The sequence below is a fragment of the Phocoena sinus genome, chromosome 11 (assembly GCF_008692025.1).
Source record: "Phocoena sinus isolate mPhoSin1 chromosome 11, mPhoSin1.pri, whole genome shotgun sequence".
NCBI classification, from domain to species: Eukaryota; Metazoa; Chordata; class Mammalia; order Artiodactyla; family Phocoenidae; genus Phocoena; species Phocoena sinus.
In genome coordinates this window covers 47,576,832-47,595,806 of record NC_045773.1, presented here as the reverse complement: position 1 = coordinate 47,595,806, position 18,975 = coordinate 47,576,832, and the positions used below count along the sequence as shown (strand labels likewise).

The 18,975-nt window shown below is 49.3% G+C and overlaps 1 protein-coding gene across 8 annotated transcripts in view; it reads left to right on the top strand.

Annotated features, from left to right (window-relative positions):
• The first annotated feature begins 7,693 nt into the window (after positions 1-7,693).
• XYLB (xylulokinase) overlaps positions 7,694-18,975 on the top strand; it is a 42,971-nt gene continuing 31,689 nt past the window's right edge. For 7 of the 8 annotated variants that reach the window (XR_004352227.1, XR_004352228.1, XM_032649014.1 and 4 more), the window contains exons 1-8: positions 7,703-7,798; positions 9,035-9,117; positions 11,999-12,068; positions 13,854-13,934; positions 15,942-16,028; positions 16,258-16,335; positions 16,666-16,794; positions 17,596-17,661. Coding sequence is in view for 6 of the 8 variants with exons in the window: in XM_032649014.1 (XP_032504905.1) it covers positions 7,742-7,798; positions 9,035-9,117; positions 11,999-12,068; positions 13,854-13,934; positions 15,942-16,028; positions 16,258-16,335; positions 16,666-16,794; positions 17,596-17,661 (651 nt within the window). In the remaining 2 variants the exon portion in view is untranslated. Of the gene's footprint in view, positions 7,799-9,034; positions 9,118-11,998; positions 12,069-13,853; positions 13,935-15,941; positions 16,029-16,257; positions 16,336-16,665; positions 16,795-17,595; positions 17,662-18,975 lie in introns of all 8 variants that reach the window. The other variant, XM_032649012.1, reaches the window with a different exon arrangement.

Genomic DNA, 18,975 nt, shown 5'->3' with positions numbered 1-18,975 from the left:
TGCGGTGCATGGGGGCTACTCTTCGTTGCGGTGCGTGGGCTTCTCTTGTTGCAGAGCACGGGCTCTAGGCGCTCGGGCTTCAGTAGTTGTGACTCACAGGCTCTAGACCACAGGCTCAGTAGTTGTGGCGCACAGGCTTAGTTGCTCCGCGGCATGTGGGATCTTCCCGGACCAGGGCTCGAACCCGTGTCCCCTTCATTGACAGGCAGATTCTTAACCACTGCCCCACCAGGGAAGTCCCGGGATCTTTTTTTCTTTGTTTTTAGTCGTGGCATGTGGGCTCCTTAGTTGTGGCATGCATGCCGGCCCCCTGCATTCGGAGCGCAGAGTCTTACCCACTGGACCACCAGAGAAGTCCCTCTTGGCCATCTTTGTCTGGGGTTGTCTGCTCTTGTTCTTACAGACTTGCAGGAGTACTTTATAGGTTCTTGACGAGTCTGTTGTCAGTTATGTGTTGCAAATAGCTTCTACCTCTTTGATTTGCCCTTTCACTCTATCTAAAACTTTTTTTACGGTTTCATATTTTTAAAAATATGGATGCCTAATTTTTCCACGATTCCTTGTTGGAAAGATGGTCTTTTCCCCACTGTTCTCAGTGCCATCATAAATCAAGTGATTGTGTATGTGGAGTTGATCCTGGGTTCTCTTTTTTTTTTTTTTTTTTTGCAATACACGGGCCTCTCACTGTTGCGGCCTCTCCCGTTGCAGAGCACAGGCTCCGGATGCGCAGGCTCAGCAGCCATGGCTCACAGGCCCAGCCGCTCCACGGCATGTGGGATCTTCCCGGACTGGGGCACGAACCCGTGTCCCCTGCATCAGCAGGTGGACTCTCAACCACTACACCACCAGGGAAGTCCTGGGGTTTTTTTTGTTTCATTGGCCTGTTTGTCTTCTTGTGACAATGATCTTGGGTACTGTGGTGCATTGAAGTCTTGATGTCCAAAGGAGCAAGTTCTCCCACATTGTTTTTCTTTAAGGGGGTCTTGGGGGACCTCCCTGGCGGTCCAGTGGTTAAGACTCTGGGCTTCCAATGCAGGGGGCGTGGGTTCGATCCCTGGTCGGAAAACTAAGATCCCACATGCCACACAGCGCAGCCAAAAAAAAAGGGTCTTGGCTTCTCTTGGCCCTTTGCGTTTCCATATAAATCTTAGAGTCTGGTCATTAAGTTCTACCACAAAAATGAAAAACACCTGTTGGGGTTCTCACTGGGATTATGGTGAATCCATAGAACAATTTACAATGTTGAGTCTTCCCATCCAAGAACATGCTAGATCTTCTCTCCACTTATTTAGGTCTTCCTTCAAGTCCTTTGGTAAAGTTTTAGTTTATAGTGTTATGGTTTTCTCCATAGGGGGTCTTGTATTCTTTCTTTACTCCTGGGTACCTGATATGTTTTAAGCTATTTTAAAAGCTATCTTTTAGTTTTGTTTTTTAATTTCATTTTCCATTAGCTGCTGGTGTATAAAAATGCAATTGACCTTTGTATATTGATTTTATATCCACGGCCTTGTTAAATAGATTATCTCTTCGTTTCCAATGTTTATATCTTATATTTCTTTTTCTTGCCTTACTGGACTAGTTAGTTCCTCCAGTAGATTGTGGTAAAGAAGTAGTATGAACTGGCATCCTTGTCTAACTCCTCATTTTAGAGAAAGCAAACATTTCAACATTAAGTGTGATGTTTGTTGTAAATTTGTTGTAGATAGCCTTAATCAGATTAAGGAAGTTCCTTACTATTTCTATTTTTCTAAGAGTTTTTTTTTTTTCTCCTTTGGATCTTAGTTGTGCTTAGTTGTGCACGAGCTTCAGTAGTTGTGGCACGTGGGCTCAGTAGTTGTGGCACGTGGGCTCCAGAGCACAAGCACAGTAGCTGTGGCACACAGGCTTAGTTGCTCCACGGCATGTGGGATCTTCCCAGACCAGGGCATGAACCTGTGTCCCCTGCATCAGCAGGCAGACTCTCAACCACCACGCCACCAGGGAAGCCCAGGATGTTAGTTTTTCAAAAGAGAGATTAGCAGAAGGCAGAGCGGTGAAGGAGCAGAGAGAAGGTGCTCTCTTGCACTGCGAGGGTAGAAGGGCACATCATGCAGCTTTTCTGGAGTGGAGTTTGGCAAGATGTGCAAATATTTAGACTCTGTATACCTGTTGACTCAGGAATCCTCCAAGATTTACCCAAAGGAGAAGATAATTATCCAAATATGAAAATATGTGTGCACAAGGATGTTCATTGCAGCTTTGTTACATTAAAAATACAAAATTTTTGAAAACAAACTTTAAGTGATTATAAGAGGCACTACTGTTCAGATTAAATAATTAATGCAATTTATGATAAAGCTCTATATTTACTGACATGAAAAGCTGTCCGTGACATAATGTTTAGGGAAGTAAGCAGTTTATGGAACTTCAGTGGTTATGTAAAATTCAGGCATTTCTTTATACATAGAGGGAAGTACATCGAAATGCTGAGTAATTTCTATAGCCCCTGAATTAATGGGGTATATTAGTTTCCTAGGGCTGCTGAAAAAAGTACCACGAACTGGGTGGTTTAAAATGGAAATTTACTTTTTCACAGTTCTCTAGGCTACAATCCAAAAATCAAGATTACTGTAGGGTCAATAGTCCCTCCGGAGAGTCTAGGGAAGAATCCTTTCATGCCTCTTCTAGCTTCTGGTAGTTGCCCTGAATCCTTGGGTGTATATCTGTATATATGACTAAATTTCTCTTTTCCTGTAGGGATACCAGTCATTGGATTAGGGCCCACCCAGTACGAAGTCATTTAAATTTGATTACATCTGCAAAGACCTTATTTCCAAATAAGGTCACATTCACAGGTACTGGGACTTAACTTGAACATTCTGGAGACACACAGTTCTACCCACTGCATGGGGTTAGTTCATTTCTTTTCACTCTTTAATGAAAGCGTTCAAGAATATGCATTTATCTCTGAGTATGTGTGTCCCAAAAGTTCTGATAGGGATGTTTTCATTTTCCTGCTTTCTAAATAGCGTGTTGTATTTTGACTCTTTGAATGAGTTAAAAGTCCTAAGCAGCTTGAGATCCATCCCATTATTGCTATTATGTTTGCTTGTTTTCTTTTTCCTTATTCTTTTAGTCTAAAAGTTAAAAGGTCAACAATACAGAGTGAATTAAAATGCAAAAGTCACCCCCTAACCACCAGTTTCTAAATCCCACTCCAACAGATAATTGTTAATAACTGGGAGTATATTTTCCAGACCCTCCTTTCACATATACAGAACTACAGGATTTAGTTATCTGCTTTAAACACTCATGGAGTAGAGGAAATTCAGACCTCAAGGGACAAATGCAGTAAAACCAGAAAATTGCAAGATATCCACACCAACATTTAATTTTCCTAAATCAAATTTGCTTCTGAAGTGAGTACAAACACAGAAACAGCAGGCCTATGCATACTTTGGTGAAAATAAGAACTTTTCTCCTCAGAGCTCTTTAGAATCTGCTGAAACATCAAAGTTTTCTCCAGACATAAACACAAAATCAGCTTTTAAAAATCTTAATCCCAGCTGCATGAGTTACTTATTTAACTGGAGGCAGGACACCCCTCACCCTCAGACTTGGATAAACAAAACTGTATGACGTTTGCCCTGCTGAGGTCTATAGTTCCAAACATTTATTTTCAATCATAACAGCTTCCAGTGGGAGATTGGGATTGACATACATATACTTATATGTATAAAATGGATAACTAATAAGAACCTGCTGTATAAAAATAAAATAAAATAAAATTCAAAAAAAAATCATAACAGCTTCCCACTGATCTTACAAAAAATTTGTACTACCTTTGAGATAGAACAGAGAGAAGAATTATTTAATTTCTGACATATCTCAAGATGACATCTTCTAAAAAATTTCAGACAGATATAATAAATTAGTAAACCTGAATTATAATTGATTTGCCTTTTTGTTTGGCCACATCATCTTAGTTCCCCGAACTGAGGCCACGGCATTGAAAGCGCCAAGTCTTAACCACTGGACCACCAGGGAAGTCCCTGATTTGTCTATTTCATTTCCCAATTTCTGATTACATTTGATTGATTCAGCGATTTTATCTTTGTCCTAGAAGTGGAAGGGATAGGAATTAAAGCTAGCAATACACTCCTAACTTTTCACTCTTAAAACTACTCATTTAGAAGGAGATATATCAGCCTGAACAGTTTCAGTAGCATCAGTACTACTGAACACAGCTTTAGGTGGGTTGGATAAAAACTAGTCAGCTATTTTTACACAAACAGGATAAAATATATTGGAATTTAAAAACAGTGCATCTTTATCCAGAAAACATATTTCTTCAGGATTTTTCTCAAAGAAAAAGGTTAGGGCTTCCCTGGTGGCGCAGTGGTTGAGAGTCCACCTGCCGATGCAGGGGACACGGGTTCGTGCCCCGGTCCGGGAAGATCCCACATGCCGCGGAGTGGCTGGGCCCGTGAGCCATGGCCGCTGAGCCTGCGCGTCCGGAGCCTGTGCTCCGCAACGGGAGAGGCCACAACAGTGAGAGGCCCGCGTACCGCAAAAAAAAAAAAAAAAAAAAGGTTAACTTTGAGAAAAATCCATGTTGTGGATGCAGACTTCAAAGAATGAAGAGATAGTTTGCTGTTGTTTCATTGGTGACCAGAGTATAGGAAATGAATTTATGTTTGTCTCCATTTTCCTATTTTACAATGAGTTCTCGTTATTATATTTACTAAATGAAATTTTTTTCTTTCTCTGAAAAGTTTATATCTAGTGCTTACTCTCAGATAGATTAGTTTTCACTGACTTCTGTGTTATGATGTAGTATATTCAGTTGACAAACACCTAGCTTCAAAGAAAACTCAATTCAATCTGTATGTCCTTGGAGAAATGTCTATTTAGGTCTTCTGCCCATTTTTTTTTTTTTTGCGGTACGCGGGCCTCTCACTGTTGTGGCCCCTCCCGTTGCGGAGCACAGGCTCCAGACGCGCAGGCTCAGCGGTCATGATTCACGGGCCCAGCCGCTCTGCGGCATGTGGGATCCTTCCGGACCGGGGCACGAACCCCCGTCCCCTGCATCGGCAGGTGGACTCTCAACCACTGTGCCACCAGGGAAGCCCAAACCCACGGTCTTTTAATTAGAATCAGCTGGTGTCTGGACTAACTGAGGCTCAGGTTCTTTGTGTCTCAACTCAGAAAGAATTTGGTGAGAGACAAAGTGATAGGTAATATTTAGAGAGAAACACGTTCCACAGACAGAGAGTGGGCCATCTCAGAAGGCAAGAGCGACCTCGAAATATGGTGTGGTTAGTTTTTTTGGGCTGGGTAATTTCATAGGCTAATGAGTGGGAGGATTATTCCAACCATTTTGGGGCAGGGGTGGAGATTTCCAGGAATTGGGCCACCGCCCACTTTTTTGGTCTTTGATAGTTGGCCTCAGAACTGTCATGGCGCTGGAGGGTGTGTCACTTACCTTATGCTAATGTATTACAATGAGCATATGATGAGGCTCAAGGTCCACTGGAAGTCGAATATTCTGCCATCTTGGACCTAGTTGGTTCTAACCAGTTTTCGTCATATCCTATGGCTATGTCATGCTTTTAAAGGCCGTGCCCTGCCCCCTTCCCTCCTGTTTCATAATCACTGGACGGCCAGGGAATTCCCTGCCCTGCTGCTCTCAAGAGAAGAGCGTGCCCGTAGGACACTTCTGGTCCCAGGAAAGGAAAGATGAGAGACACATGGGGCAGAGCCCCTCTAACTGAGCCGAGCCTAGATCAGCTGACCTGCTGACATCTGAGAGACAAGAAAAGATGATTGTTTTAAGTCATCGAGTTTGGGGGTGTTTTGTTATGCATCAGTGGTTATCCAACCAGGTCACCTAAGCCAGGAACCTGAGCATTACCTTTGCTGCTCCCTCTCGCAATCCACAATGTTCCCAGAGCTTCCTAAGTATCTCTGGAATCCATCTAGTCTCCATCCTCAGCACCTCTGAGGTGTTAGCCCTAGCTCAGGCCTCCTGCAGCCACATTCTAACTCATTTTTCCTTCCTCCCCTTTGCCCCCATTCCTCACACACAGCATCTTGAGTGACCTTCCTTACACGCCCATCTGATCCTGTGGGTTTGCCTCGCCCTCAGGCTGTGGTGTCCTTAGGGCCTGATATGGGAAGGAACCTTGCTAGGCACTGTGGACAACCTGGTCATGGAGAAGAGACACCTCCAGGGCAGTTTCTCCTTTGTTCCTAAATCCCTGGTACAGGGAGCCAGGTTCAAGGTTGGAGCTGATAAGCAAAAGGCCAGCCTCAGGCCACGGCAGCATTTCCCAAGGGTTCCCTGAAACCCCTCTACTACTGGCTGGGCCTTTTCAGGGCGTCAACAGGGAAGACAGTATGAGACGCGTTGATAACCTGGAATTAAGATTTCCATCTTTATTCCTTGCTAGAGGATCAGATCTTGGGTGTACTGTCTCCTTAAACAGGCAAATGGGCTCTCAGACCTGTAGTCTTCTTTGTGGCCACAGTGAAAGTGCTGTTACATCAAGAGAAAGGATGAGTCACCAGTCACCAGCATGGGGTAGAGATGCCACAACCCATAGAGAACGGCACCCCTGACCAAGAGTAGGTCTTCCTGTGAGGCAGCTTGAGAAACAGCCAGCTGCCTCAGCCTTCAAGAGACTTTTATATTTTGCCACGGGCCTTCTCACAAGGCTGCCCAGCAAATTGTCTTGTTTAGTGGTTAAACATGTAAATTCTGCACCCAAACTCACTAGCTTTGGGTCCAGCCCTGCCACTGACCTTGGGACCTTGGGTTAAGAAGAGGATCTGGGTTCCAAGCAGCTCAAGTTCAGCAAGAGAGATGTGGGTAATAAGACCTTTGCATCAGGGGCTCTGCTGCGCTGGGGGCTCCTGGGCGGAGCACCTGGGTGGGTGTTGGGAAGGCTTCTGCGGGACACACTAGGTGGAATGAGGGGAAGAGAAGGGGTCCTCAGCTCCAGGAAGAGAAGGAGTGAGTCTGCTTTTGGTTCTCATCCCCCTTCACTGTGCCTGGAATACCAGCTGACCGCAGGAGTGACGAAGGAGCCCCCTCCGGGGGAAGTGGGGGCGAGGTGGCTCAGGAGCTCTGACTTTAAATGCAGAGGTGGGATGCGGCACACGTCAGACTGGGGATAAATGCAGAGGTGGGATGCGGCACACGTCAGAGCTGGGGAACTACTCAGATCTACTGGGTCAGGACAGGGCCTGCTGGAGCCCCATGCCTCCAACCCCAGGGCACATTTCCCTGTGCCCCCTAACTCACCACTATGAGTGGACAGCTACTGCAGTACCCGAGAGGGACGGCCATGTAAGTCCCCAGGCTCAGGGCCCCCAGAGACAGGGACAAGCCGGCTTAAGGTTGAATCCTCTGGCCCAGGCGTCCTCCGAGAGAAGGCAGGCAGCGTTAGGGCCGGGCCTGTGCAGGGAGCACATTTGGATGGGAAGGGGGGCGGGGCGGGATTGGAGAGAGCTTGCTGCGCAGGGGAAACCCGTCGGTCGCCCAGGTGCGAAGCGCAGGCGGAGGCCGAGCCGCGGTGCGTCCCCTCCCTGTTCACCAGCAGGCGGCGCCAGAGCGCAAGGCCGCGGGGGCCTCGGGTCCCGGAGTCCGGCCGGGCGGGGCGAGGGGCGGACCCCGGCGCATCGGAGCGTTGGGGCGCGGGGGCAGTCCGGCGGCGGGAAGGACCGGCAGAGCGACACGCTTCCTGGAACCTCCGCGGCCATGGCCGAGCGCGCCGGTCGCCGCTGCTGCCTGGGCTGGGACTTCAGCACGCAGCAGGTATCGGCGCGGGCCCGGGGTCGGCCGGGCGTGGCCGCCTCTTCCGCGACGCCGGGCGGGCTGTCGGGGGACCCGGGCGCCTGGAACCCTGGGCCACAACCGCGGGCGCGCCTCCCTCTCGGGCTTCCCGGGGACCCGGCGCCTCCTCCCGGCCTGGACCCCGGAACTCCCAGAAAGGGCGTCCACCCCCTCTCCCGAGGGACCCACGGGCACGTGGCGGGGAAATGCCCGGAAGGCTGTGGGGGACCCGAAGGGCTCGCGCGCCGTCATGGGCACAGATTGACAGGGACCCGAAGGAGCTCAGCTACTGTAAACAGAGGACCAGACAGACGGGTAGACACGCAGGCAGAACCAGTGAACTGCAACCAGATCACCGCTAGAAGCTTTTTTTTTTTTTTTTTAAGTGAAATGGGCACAGTGCACACCTGAACTTTGTTCCGCCCTGTGACAGCCCTTGGTTGGCACCAGCGTGCTTGGGTCAACGTGCCCAGCTGTGCTGCTCTCAGGGCCAGTCAGACAGGCAAGCAGAGTCAAAATTTGTCTTCAAACTGGGCTTGGGGTGCCAAGGGGCTGGCTCCTCCTTAACTTGGGAAATCAACACAGTTGCAGTGAAATCCCCCTCCTCCGATGGGTCAAGGGAGCAAGGCCAATCAATCCCTGATCAAAGTCCTGTGGGACCTTGGATAAGTCAGGTTGTCCTGCTAGGCCTCAGTTTCTCCATCTGTCCAGGAAAGGAGTTGTATCCTTGAGTTTGGAGGTCTGCTCCATTGGGGCATGTGTCTCTGGTCCTTGACCATGGCCTGTGGGAACAGACCAGGGACCTTGCCTCTCAGATCTCTGCAAGCGTGGACCTCCAAGAGACATCTCAAGACCTTGCCTCCCATGCCTTCCACTCTAGGACTTTCTCAGACCTCCTTGCCTGGCACAGGAACCAGCTTATCTATGGACATCTACCTTTAGAGCATCTTGGCTTTGGCTGTTTGGAGGGCAAAAATTCCCTGAGCTACATGGGTGTTTCTGCTTAGCCTCAGCTTCTCCATTTTACTAAGTCTTTGGATATGTCCCCAGATGAGGCCTCTGTTCCCATGGTTACAATGATGCACCCCAGCCTCAAGGAGGTCTCCAGACTGAACCACTTCTAGGGGGCTGGGCTTCACTTGGTGATGTTCATATCCCTGAACCAGTGTAGAAGCTGAGGAAAATTCTATACATTGTTTTTTTTTTAATGCCTTCCAGGTAAAAGTTGTTGCAGTTGATGCAGAGCTGAATGTCTTCTATGAGGACAGTGTGCATTTTGACAGAGACCTTCTAGAATTTGGGTATGTACCCAGTGTGCATGTGTGTGTTGGGGGTTGGTTTTGAGGTCCTCCCTGAACCTTTTTTTGGCTGTGCCTTGTGCAGCTTGCGGGACTGTAGTTCCCCCACCAGGGATTGAACCTGGGCACCCCCCCACCAAGTGAAAGCGTGAGTCCTAACCACTGGACCACCAGGGAACTCCCCCTCCTTCAATCTTTTACATTTATAAACCACACTGTTCTGGTTTCCTCAAACTGCAGGAGGGGTTGTCTTAATAAATCTCTCAGCATCTTTCTTCTATGCCTAGAATGCACGCTTCTGCATTCCTTTCCAATTCCATTCATTGCTTCATATATGTATAGTAGGTATCAGTTGAGACTTACTTTGTACCAAGCACTAACTATGCTGGGCGCTGGGGTGGTGAACGAAAAAGAGACATTGTCCTTGCTTTCCCAGAGCTTCCCATTGAGTGGGGGGGATTGATGTCAATCAAAGACTGATTGATTAAAGAAAAAAAAAAACCAAAAGAATGTTTGTTTATAAACTCAGAGAAGGCCATTGAAGGAAAGAAACTCACTTCTTCAAGTGCTTATTGTAAAGGAATGTGACCTAGACTTGTGAGAGTAGTTTAGGGAATGTTCCTAAGGAAGTAGTGCTTAAGCCAAGATCTGAATGAGTGGGGTTAGCCAGGTGATAGAAGGTAGAGAGCTTTCCACGCAGAAGGAACAGCATGTGCAAAGGCCCTGTGGCAAGGAGCACTGCTCATTAATGGAACTGAAGAAGGCCAAGTGGCTGGGGAGCAGAGAGGGAGGTAGAAGCTGGGTTGGGCCATATAGGCCATGGAATAGAGTTTGTCTTTATCCTAAAAGCTATGGTCACCCACTGAAGGGCCATAGGAATGGGGGGGCTGGGGAGGCATGACATGGTTTTATTTGTGTTTTGAAAAGATCTCTCTGGTGCAGTGGGAAAGCAGGTGGGATGTGGCCAGAATACAGGTTGGAATACCACTGAGGAGGTTTTTCAAGATCATCTGGATGAGAAATGATGTTGACTGGAGGAGAGAGAGCTGGGTGGTAAAATTGACAGGTCTTGGTACAGAATTGAATGTGAGATATGAAGGTGAGGCTTCTGGCTGGCATTCAGGGTGGATGGTAGACTATGAAAGAGAATTGGTTTCCAGAAGAAAGATCATGAGTTTACGTTTTGTATTAGTTTGGTAGGGCTTCCAGTATAAAATACCACAGACTGGGTGATTTAAATAACAGACATTTATGTTCTCATGGGTCTGGAGTCTGGAAGTCCAATTTCAAGGTGCTGGCAGCCTTGCTTTCCTCTGAGGTCTCTCTCCTTCGTTTCCAGATGGCTGCCTTCTTGCTGCCTCTCACATGGTTGTCTCTCTGTGTGAGTGCACCCCTGGTGTCTCCCAGTTATGTTATCTATGTCCTGATCTTTTTTTTTTAAGTTGATAAGTTGTATTTTCATTTTTATTCAGTTCCAGAAACTTTCTTTTTTTTTTTTGGCCGTGCTGTGTGGCATGTGGGATCTTAGTTCCCCGACCAGGGGTCGAACCTGTGCACCCAGCAGTGGAAGCATGGAGTCTTAAACACTGGACCACCAGGGAAGTCCTTCAACTTATGAATTTTGGGGGACACAATTCAGTCCATAACAGCTGTGGATTTGTTGATTTTGAGGTGTCTCAGAGAGGTCCTGGTAGAAGTTTCCCTCCATGTCTATTTTAGATGTCACTTCCTTCTTGAAGCCTTCTCTGCTGGCCTTTCCCTCTCACTGCCCATCACCTGTGTTGCCATCTATTTCTCCCCCAGCTGATGTGTCTCCTTTGAGCTGAGGTTGCACGGGCTTCTCATTGCGGTGGCTTCTCTTGTTGTGGAGCACGGGCTCTAGGCATGGGGGCTTCAGTAGTTATGGCGCGTGGGCTCAGTAGTTGTGGCTTGCGGACTCTAGAGTGCAGGCTCAGTAGTTGTGGCACACGGGCTTAGTTGCTCCGCAGCATGTGGGATCTTCCCGGACCAGGGCTCGAACCCGTGTCCCCTGCATTGGCAGGCAGATTCTTAACCACTGCGCCACCAGGGAAGCCCTTGCTTTCATACTTTATATTACTGCAGGCCACCCATGTTAGAGTTTTGGTAGTTTGTGTCTTTCAAGGAACTGGTCCATTTCATCTAACCTATCAGGTTTGTGGCCATAGAGTTGTTCATAATATTCCTTTATTGTCCTTTGATGCCTATGGGAACAGTAGTTATGACCCTTCTATCATTTCTGATGTTGGGAATTTGTGTCTTCTCTCTTTTTTCTCTTGATGAGCCTGGCTAGAGATTTATCAATTTTATTGATCTTTCCAAAGGATCAGCTTTAGGTTTCATTGATTTTCTCTTTTCATTTTCATTGGCTCGTGTTCTAATTTTAATTATTTCTTTTCTTCTGCTTGGGTTATTGCTGTTGTTGCCATACTTGAGTTTTTGTTTTTTATGTCATTGAATTTCTCAGTCTCTTTTTCTGTTGCTTCTTGGTTTTGAGTCATTGTTTAAAAGGCCTCCTCACTCCAAGATTATGAAGTGGATTTGGAAGGGCTTCTAATCCAACCCCAAATTTCTCTAGTCCTTTCATGCCCACTGCTCCAAGTGACCGCCTTGCAGGGTGAACCCCTTATACTTAGAAGGCTTGTTTTTGCTGGTGCTTTCCGAGAATTGCCACCTCTGGGCCACACCAGGCAATTTCCATGCCTTCTCTCTCCATCTTGCCCAGCATCTTCCCTGTTCAACTAGAGTTCCCACACAAGGCTGCAGGGGTGGGAGGGTGCTTCTCCTTCTGTGGGAGGGATCCAGGGTCTGCCATCACTGGGCCTCCGCCTGAGGCTCTATCCCACATTCTCTCTTCTGCTTGTAGGACTCAGGGTGGAGTTCATGTTCACGAGGATGGGCTGACAGTGACTTCTCCAGTCCTGATGTGGGTCCAGGTAAGTACAGGGATTCCTGTCCCTCTCCTCTCCCAGCCCATCTTACCAGCAGACTCGGCGATTTGCTAGGAAGCCCAAAGGTGGCAGCCCATGAGAGCCTCTGTTGAGAGGTCCTCCTAGGGAAGTGGAATCTGCATGGTCCTAGGGCCAGACTCAGCCTCAGTACTCCTGAGCTGAGAGGACTCACAGAGGGCTTCCAGGTTCTGAAGCCAGAGCAGCTGGAAAGTCCTGCCAGTGACCATCTTTAAAATGCCACAGAGCAAACGTTTCCCAAACACCCTGATTTCAGGCCCTGTGGCCACGCTTGAACCCTGAGATCCAAACATGCCCCTTGGGCTCTACTCTTAGTGCTCAGTTGCCAGACTCTTTAACCCCAGGGTCAGGGGCCTTCAGAATGGTGGCTTGTGACCTGCCCAGTCAGGCTCAGATCCATCCCAACCAGGCCTGCTCGCTCAGGACCAGCGAGAAAGGAAGATGCCTGTTGCCACATCCGGGTGACCCACGGGGCCACGGGGCCAGGGTGTGTGGACAGCACAGGCAGGTATGATAGGAGCCAAGGGCTGCCTCATGGGCTGCAGGGGACCTGAGACCCTGAAACTAGAGGCCAGCCGAAGGCAGCACTGGATGTGTCTGGCCAAAGCTTTTTCAGTCCTCCAGTACCTGTTTAACCGATTCCCTGTACTAACTTCTTTCTGTTAATGTAACGAGGATGATTTCTTTTTTATCGGCCTAACCCTGACTCATACTGGAGGATTGGGGGTAAAGGATGAACTTCCGCCACACAGGCTGCCGGGGAAATACTTCAGAGGGCTGAGCCGGAGCACAGGGCAGTGGCAGTGGGGGTAACCGGCAAGAGTCGCTGTCTGGAGGTCCCACTGAGGATGTCAGGGACTTCGGATGGGCCAAGGCCATAACTTGGGGAGGTGGCAAGTGAGTAGAGAGCCAGGCTTGGGGTTGGGACCAGGATAACTGCTACTCCTGAGGGGCCCCCAGAACTGGACCCGTTCTAGCTTTGCCAGTCCCTTCCCCAGCTCTGCCCCACTCCCTGCCTGAGGTTTGGCAAGCAGGGCCAACTTGGCAGCCGCAGCCAGGACTGTGAAAGAGCCCTCCCGGCATAGGATGGGGGTGGGAGGGTCAGGCCAAAGCTCCAGTGGCTTCTGTACCCTGAAGAAAACACAGCCTGGGGTACGTATCTAATTCCCGGGGAAGTGTCAAGCTCTGCTGGGTGGCACCATCCATCCCACACATGGGGTCTTGCCAGAAAGGCAGTTCCAACCAGACGGTGGAGGGGGAAATAGGGGGTTGGGGCAAATGGTCACCATCTTTACCGCCTCCCTCCAACCTGTACTCCCGGACACAGGAGTCTGGGCCTGGAGCCCTGTTCTGATGGGAGCCTCTGCTTTGCTCTTTGCCTCTCCATTGCAGTGAAGTTATATCACTAATATGGTGGGTTGAAAATGCAGATAAAAGAAACCGAAATTTGAGCCACCTCGTTTTTGCTCTTCCTGCGTGCCTGGAAGTCACCAATGGGAGAAGCAAAATTTGAGGAGTGCTGGTTTCTGATTCCATTTATTTAAAATATTTTTAGCATAGCTCACTTTTTTGTTTGCTTGATGCCTACTTGTTTAATTGATGTATTTATTCTAGTGCTTCCAAATCCCGAGTCCTCAGTTCCTTCTCTGCCTCCGCTGGAAGGGCAGGCACTTACAGTCCAAATGAAGGCTTGTGTGTTAGCCTGGTTCCGTGGTTCAGGACAGTCACGGTGGATTCTGTGTTTCTTCTCAGGCTTTGGATATCATCTTGGAGAAGATGAAGGCTTCGGGCTTTGACTTCTCTCAAGTCCTCGCCTTGTCTGGGGCGGGCCAGGTTTGTTTGCTGCAGCCTCCGTCTATGGCATAAGGGCATCTGTCTTGGGCAGCGGTGCAGGTGCTGAGGTGACAGCTTCCCTCAAGGGAAGTTGCTTGTTCTTGAAAGCCACAGCGCACATTTTGTTGCAGTGAAAATCCGTATAGCTGTTTCACTTTGGTGGATATATCACTTCCCTTCTTGCAAAAGGATTTGAGACAGTTCTTACAATTAAGTGTTATACAAAATAGGACACAGGGTGAGGAGGCACTGGATAGAGGTCCTCTAAGGGGAAGAGGAAGCATTTGACATGAATGTACTATGACTGTTTGAGGGCACAAAATTGCTTTTCTGTTTCTTGGAAGTAAAAGCAAAGTCAGAAATCAGACTAATAATGATAGCAGTTTTAATAGTAGAGATATTAGTAACAATGGAGCACTTAGTGTATGGCAGGTGCAGTACTGAGCATTTGACATGCACTAACTTAATCCATGTGCCGTAGGGTCAATGTGAATGTTAAATACATAGGACAGGGCAAGAAAACTTTAAGCTTTAGCTGCTTTTATTGTCACTGCCATTTACGTGGGGAAACAGAGGCACCAAGTGGTGATGTCACTTGCCCAAGGTCACATAGCTGCTAGGAGGGGTCAGGATTCAAGTCCAGTGTTATCCCCCGAATCACTTTGCTCCATGCTGGATTAGCGTGTCTTCACATCCTCATTAGAGAGCACTTACTGATGCTTCTGGAGAGGCCTCTTCTTCCCCTGACCTAACCGGAGTGTATTGATTGTGTCCTTGTTACACTAAACAGAGTCCCTGGTGATCTTGTCCACATCTCTCACCTGAACCCCAGGCCTGGACACCCTCTCCCTCCCAGACATCCCCTCCCTCCCAGCCCCCTTGGCCGGGTGTCCCAGGAATACCCCAAACTTATCATGTCCCAGACTGAGCACACTGTCTTTCCCCCGATGTCCTCCTCCGGTGTCCTTTCTTGGGGAGTTCTCCTTCTCCACCGGGGCCACAACCCAGGTGTCATTCCTGACCCCTCCATTTTCCCACCCCTACATGCAGGGGGTCCCCTCGTGCTGCTGATTTGTACATGACTCTTGAGTCTGCCACTTCTTCTCCAACTCCGCCTCTGTTGCCCCAGGCCTAGTACCCATCATTTTTCTCTGGGCCTCTGCTTCTCCTCCTTTCCTCCAACCTACCTTCTCCATGACTCCCACAAGCCCTTTCATACATTCAGCCCTGGCCATGTCACTCCCCTGCCAATCCAGAGTTCTCATCACCCCAAGACAAACCCCAGCCTCCCGAGCATGGATGTCAAGGCTCAGGCTGTCACCTCCCCGTCCAGTCCCTACTGCCCCCCGCCCCAGCCTCAGGCCCCTTCCGTGCACCTGCCAGCCTCTCTCAGCTGTGGTTACTCTCTGCGTGGAGCACCTCCACCCTCAACTCCGGGATCCTTCCCTAATTATCACATCCACTTCTACCCACATGCACCCCCAGCTGGCTAGATGCCCCTCCCCTCCTCTGTGTTCCCACAGCCCTGCCACTGCACTTAATAGGGTTTTGTCCGTTTGTGTCCTTTTCCCTGACTCAACTCCAGTATCCTGCAGAGTAGCAACAATACTACCCTAGTCATCTGTCCCATGCCTGGCACGATCTGGGTGATCCATCCATGTTTGTTGAATGAATAATGGGTAAGTGAATGAATGAGTGAATGTCAGGTAGTATTATGAGCAATATATTTAAGTACAGTTTTACAAAGCCACCAGAATCCAGACCGATAGTTCTTTCTTGGACCCTTCCTACAAGTTTTGAGGTGGACAGGGCAGAGTTCCTCCCCATATTATAGAAATGAAAACCAAGTCTCATAAAGGTGATGACCTCTGCGACTTACAAGTGGCGGGGCAGGCTTGGAGTCCAGTTCTTTGGCGTGTGGTCTGGGGTCTTTCTGGGTCTCCAGGAGGCTGACACAGGTGTGTGGCCACGGCCACGTGAACATGGGCTTGGGTTTTCCCTCGGCAGCAACATGGAAGCGTGTACTGGAAGGCTGGGGCCAGCCAGGTTCTGGCAAGCTTGTCACCGGACCTCCTGTTGCACGAGCAGCTGCAGGTAACTGGCCGTGCTGTGGGAATCTGAGAAACTTCCGTAGTGGGGAGAAGGGCCCCGAATCCTGTGGGCCCTGAAGCCTGGGGCTTTTGTGCATCCTCAAGGGTGTGGGAAGTTGGCTTGGGCAGCAGGCCTGTGAGCATGGTCTTCCCTGCCTGCCTGCCACAGACATCCCTGCTGTCTGGACAGAGGCTCAGGTGCTAACAGCCCACATCACACTGGTCCCCTCCAGCCCAGCAGGACTCTGTTGCGAGTTCCCCCCTCAGGAATCTCCCCCTGGGACGTGATGCCTCCCGGTGATGCTGGGAAGGTAGGCTCTGGCGTCTCCTTTTCTCCCAGGCTCCAAGGCCCCCGCCAACCTGCCCTTTGCTGCAGCTCTGGCCCTTCACCGCCCATCTCTGGTATTGCCTGTGGTGCTCAAGTGTCCTCGCCAGAACCTTCCACCTTGAGCTTTCTGGGGAGAGACCCAGCTAGGCCGGGCCGAGGTTTGGACATGAAGGGCTTGCGCATGGGTATTCCAAGGTCACATCCAGGGAAGAGGCGTCCACAGCTGCTGTGATGGGCGTGACTGCCAGTGCCAGGGCGGCCCCCAGAGTCAGTGGGCGGAGCTCATGCCTGTGCCTCTGCCCCTTCTTTCCAGGCCTGTTTCTCCATCAGTGACTGCCCAGTGTGGATGGACTCCAGCACCACAGCCCAGTGCCGCCAGCTGGAGGCCACCGTGGGTGGGGCCCAGGCTCTCAGCTGCCTCACCGGGTCCCGCGCCTATGAGGTGGGCGATGCCCACCACGGGCTGGGGATGGGCTGGGCCAGGAGGAAGGTCTGGTTGCTGGCTCTGGTGCCTTCTCCCTGGGTGTCTGGGAGGACACGGCTGGTGACCTGTCCCTGTGGGGATCACGTGAGGCTGTGTGGGTGCCACCCCTGTGGAGCCATTCTGAGCAAGGCCACGTGTGCCGCTCAGCGGGCACGGGCAGACCTCCTGTTGCGCCTCAGCCCTCCCAGGTCAGAGCTGACGTGTGACCCAGGCTGTGCTGTGTATGCGGGTGACAATGGCACCTCAGTTTCAGCCTCTTTAACCTGGAGATAAAAATAGCACTTACATTTTGGGTAGTTTGGGAGCTGAAAGGAGTCAGTGTTTGTAAGATGCTTAGTGCAGCTCCTGGGAAAGTAAAAAAAATAAAAGTGCCTCTTTCCTGTTGGCTTCATCCATGGTCCTACCCCATCCCATAGGGTGGCTGCTATTGGCCCAGCTGGGGTAATTCGATACTCCCTGGAGCAGAGGTTTGTGGGATAGGACCAACCCCACTTGGGTTGCTTTAAGGGAGAAGAATGTGGGTGGGGATAATACCTGAGTCCCCCGCATGGGTGCCCTTGGTCAGAGCAGACACCCTCCTGTGTGAGGAGCGAGGTTATTACTAAGGATGCTCAGCAGACATCAAACATTTCCAGATTTGAGGCCTTAAGCTATCATTATGCTACCTAATCTTCAGAGCATGCTACACGAACTTTACTTTATGAAGTTGATCGTTCCCTGTAGGATTTGGGTTTTTAAGAATTTGCACTCTTTTTCCAGCGATTTACAGGAAACCAAATTGCAAAGCTTTACCAGCAGAACCCTGAGGCCTACTCACACACAGAGGTTGGTTGAACGTTCCTCTTTTTTTTTTTTAAGATTTTTTTTTTTTTGATGTGGACCATTTTTAAAGTCTTTTTTGAATTTGTTACAATATTGCTTCTGTTTCTGGTTTTTTGGCTGCGAGGCATGTGGGATCTTAGCTCCCCAACCAGGGATCGAACCCACACCCCCTGTATTGGAAGGCGAAGTCTTAACCACTGGACCACCAGGGAAGTCCCTAAACATTCCTCTTTGATTGAAGGTCACAGTTGAATTCCTTTTATAACTTAGCATAAATAAATCTCATGTGCATGGGCTAAAAACATTGATTAGCAGACATTAAAGATGATATATATTCAATTTGCTTTTATTCTAGCCTCATTGTCAGGCTTTTTCCAAAGAGGAGGGAAAGCATGGAATTGTGGGAAAGAGAATTCCAGGGCTCTCCTGACCAGAAGGGTGGAGGTCAGAGTCAGGGTGGGAGCAGGGGGACTGGTGGCTTCCTGGGACCACCTGAGTAGGAGATCTGGGTGCCCTTAGGCTCTGTCTGCTCAATTTCCGTGGTTAATGCAGGATGATTACCTGCATTTGATTGGTGTGGGGTCACTGTTTTCTTAGGAAATTTGTAAGGCTGGACCAATGTCTCCAGCTGTGGCCCTTCAACCAGAGCCAGGAACCCAGGTTCATTCCTTGATCCACAGTTGCTGAAAGCCAGCACCTAGTGCTGCCTGAGAAGCAGCTCAACATCCTGGCTAGTGATTGTCCTCTCTGAGTAATTGGAAAATGATCAGCTTGTGTCAAACCGAATTGCCTTTTAAACCCTGGACGTTAACATGCGGTTTTTAATTTAATGATTCAAGGTTCCAGATTACTGTGCAGCTTTAGCCGTTAATGAAGGTTTTGGGTGGAGGGGTTGATAAAAATTCTCTGAATTCTGTGTGTGGAACAAAGGCGGCCCAACTGGGGACAAGAGGTGACGGCATTCTCTCCCCTGGTCCAAGGGCCCGTGATTCCCACGTGGAAGCAGAGACCCTCAGGGTGACGTTTAGAATCCATTATCAATTCCTCCCGTTCATGTTTGGCGCCTCTGGCTTCTGAGGGGCCGGCTTTCCCTTCTCATTCTGAACCCCTGAGACTGTGTGTGTTGTTTCTGAATCCTGTGGCCACGCATCCCACTTCCTCTGTGACTAGATATAAAGACCACAGACATGGAGGAGGGAAATCAGGGCACCACACTCCCTGGCATATGGATTCTGGGTGAAAACCTGCTTCCCTAAGCGTGGCTTTTTTATAAGGTTTTGTTGTTGGTTTTTATTTTTGGCAGTGCCTCGCAGCTTG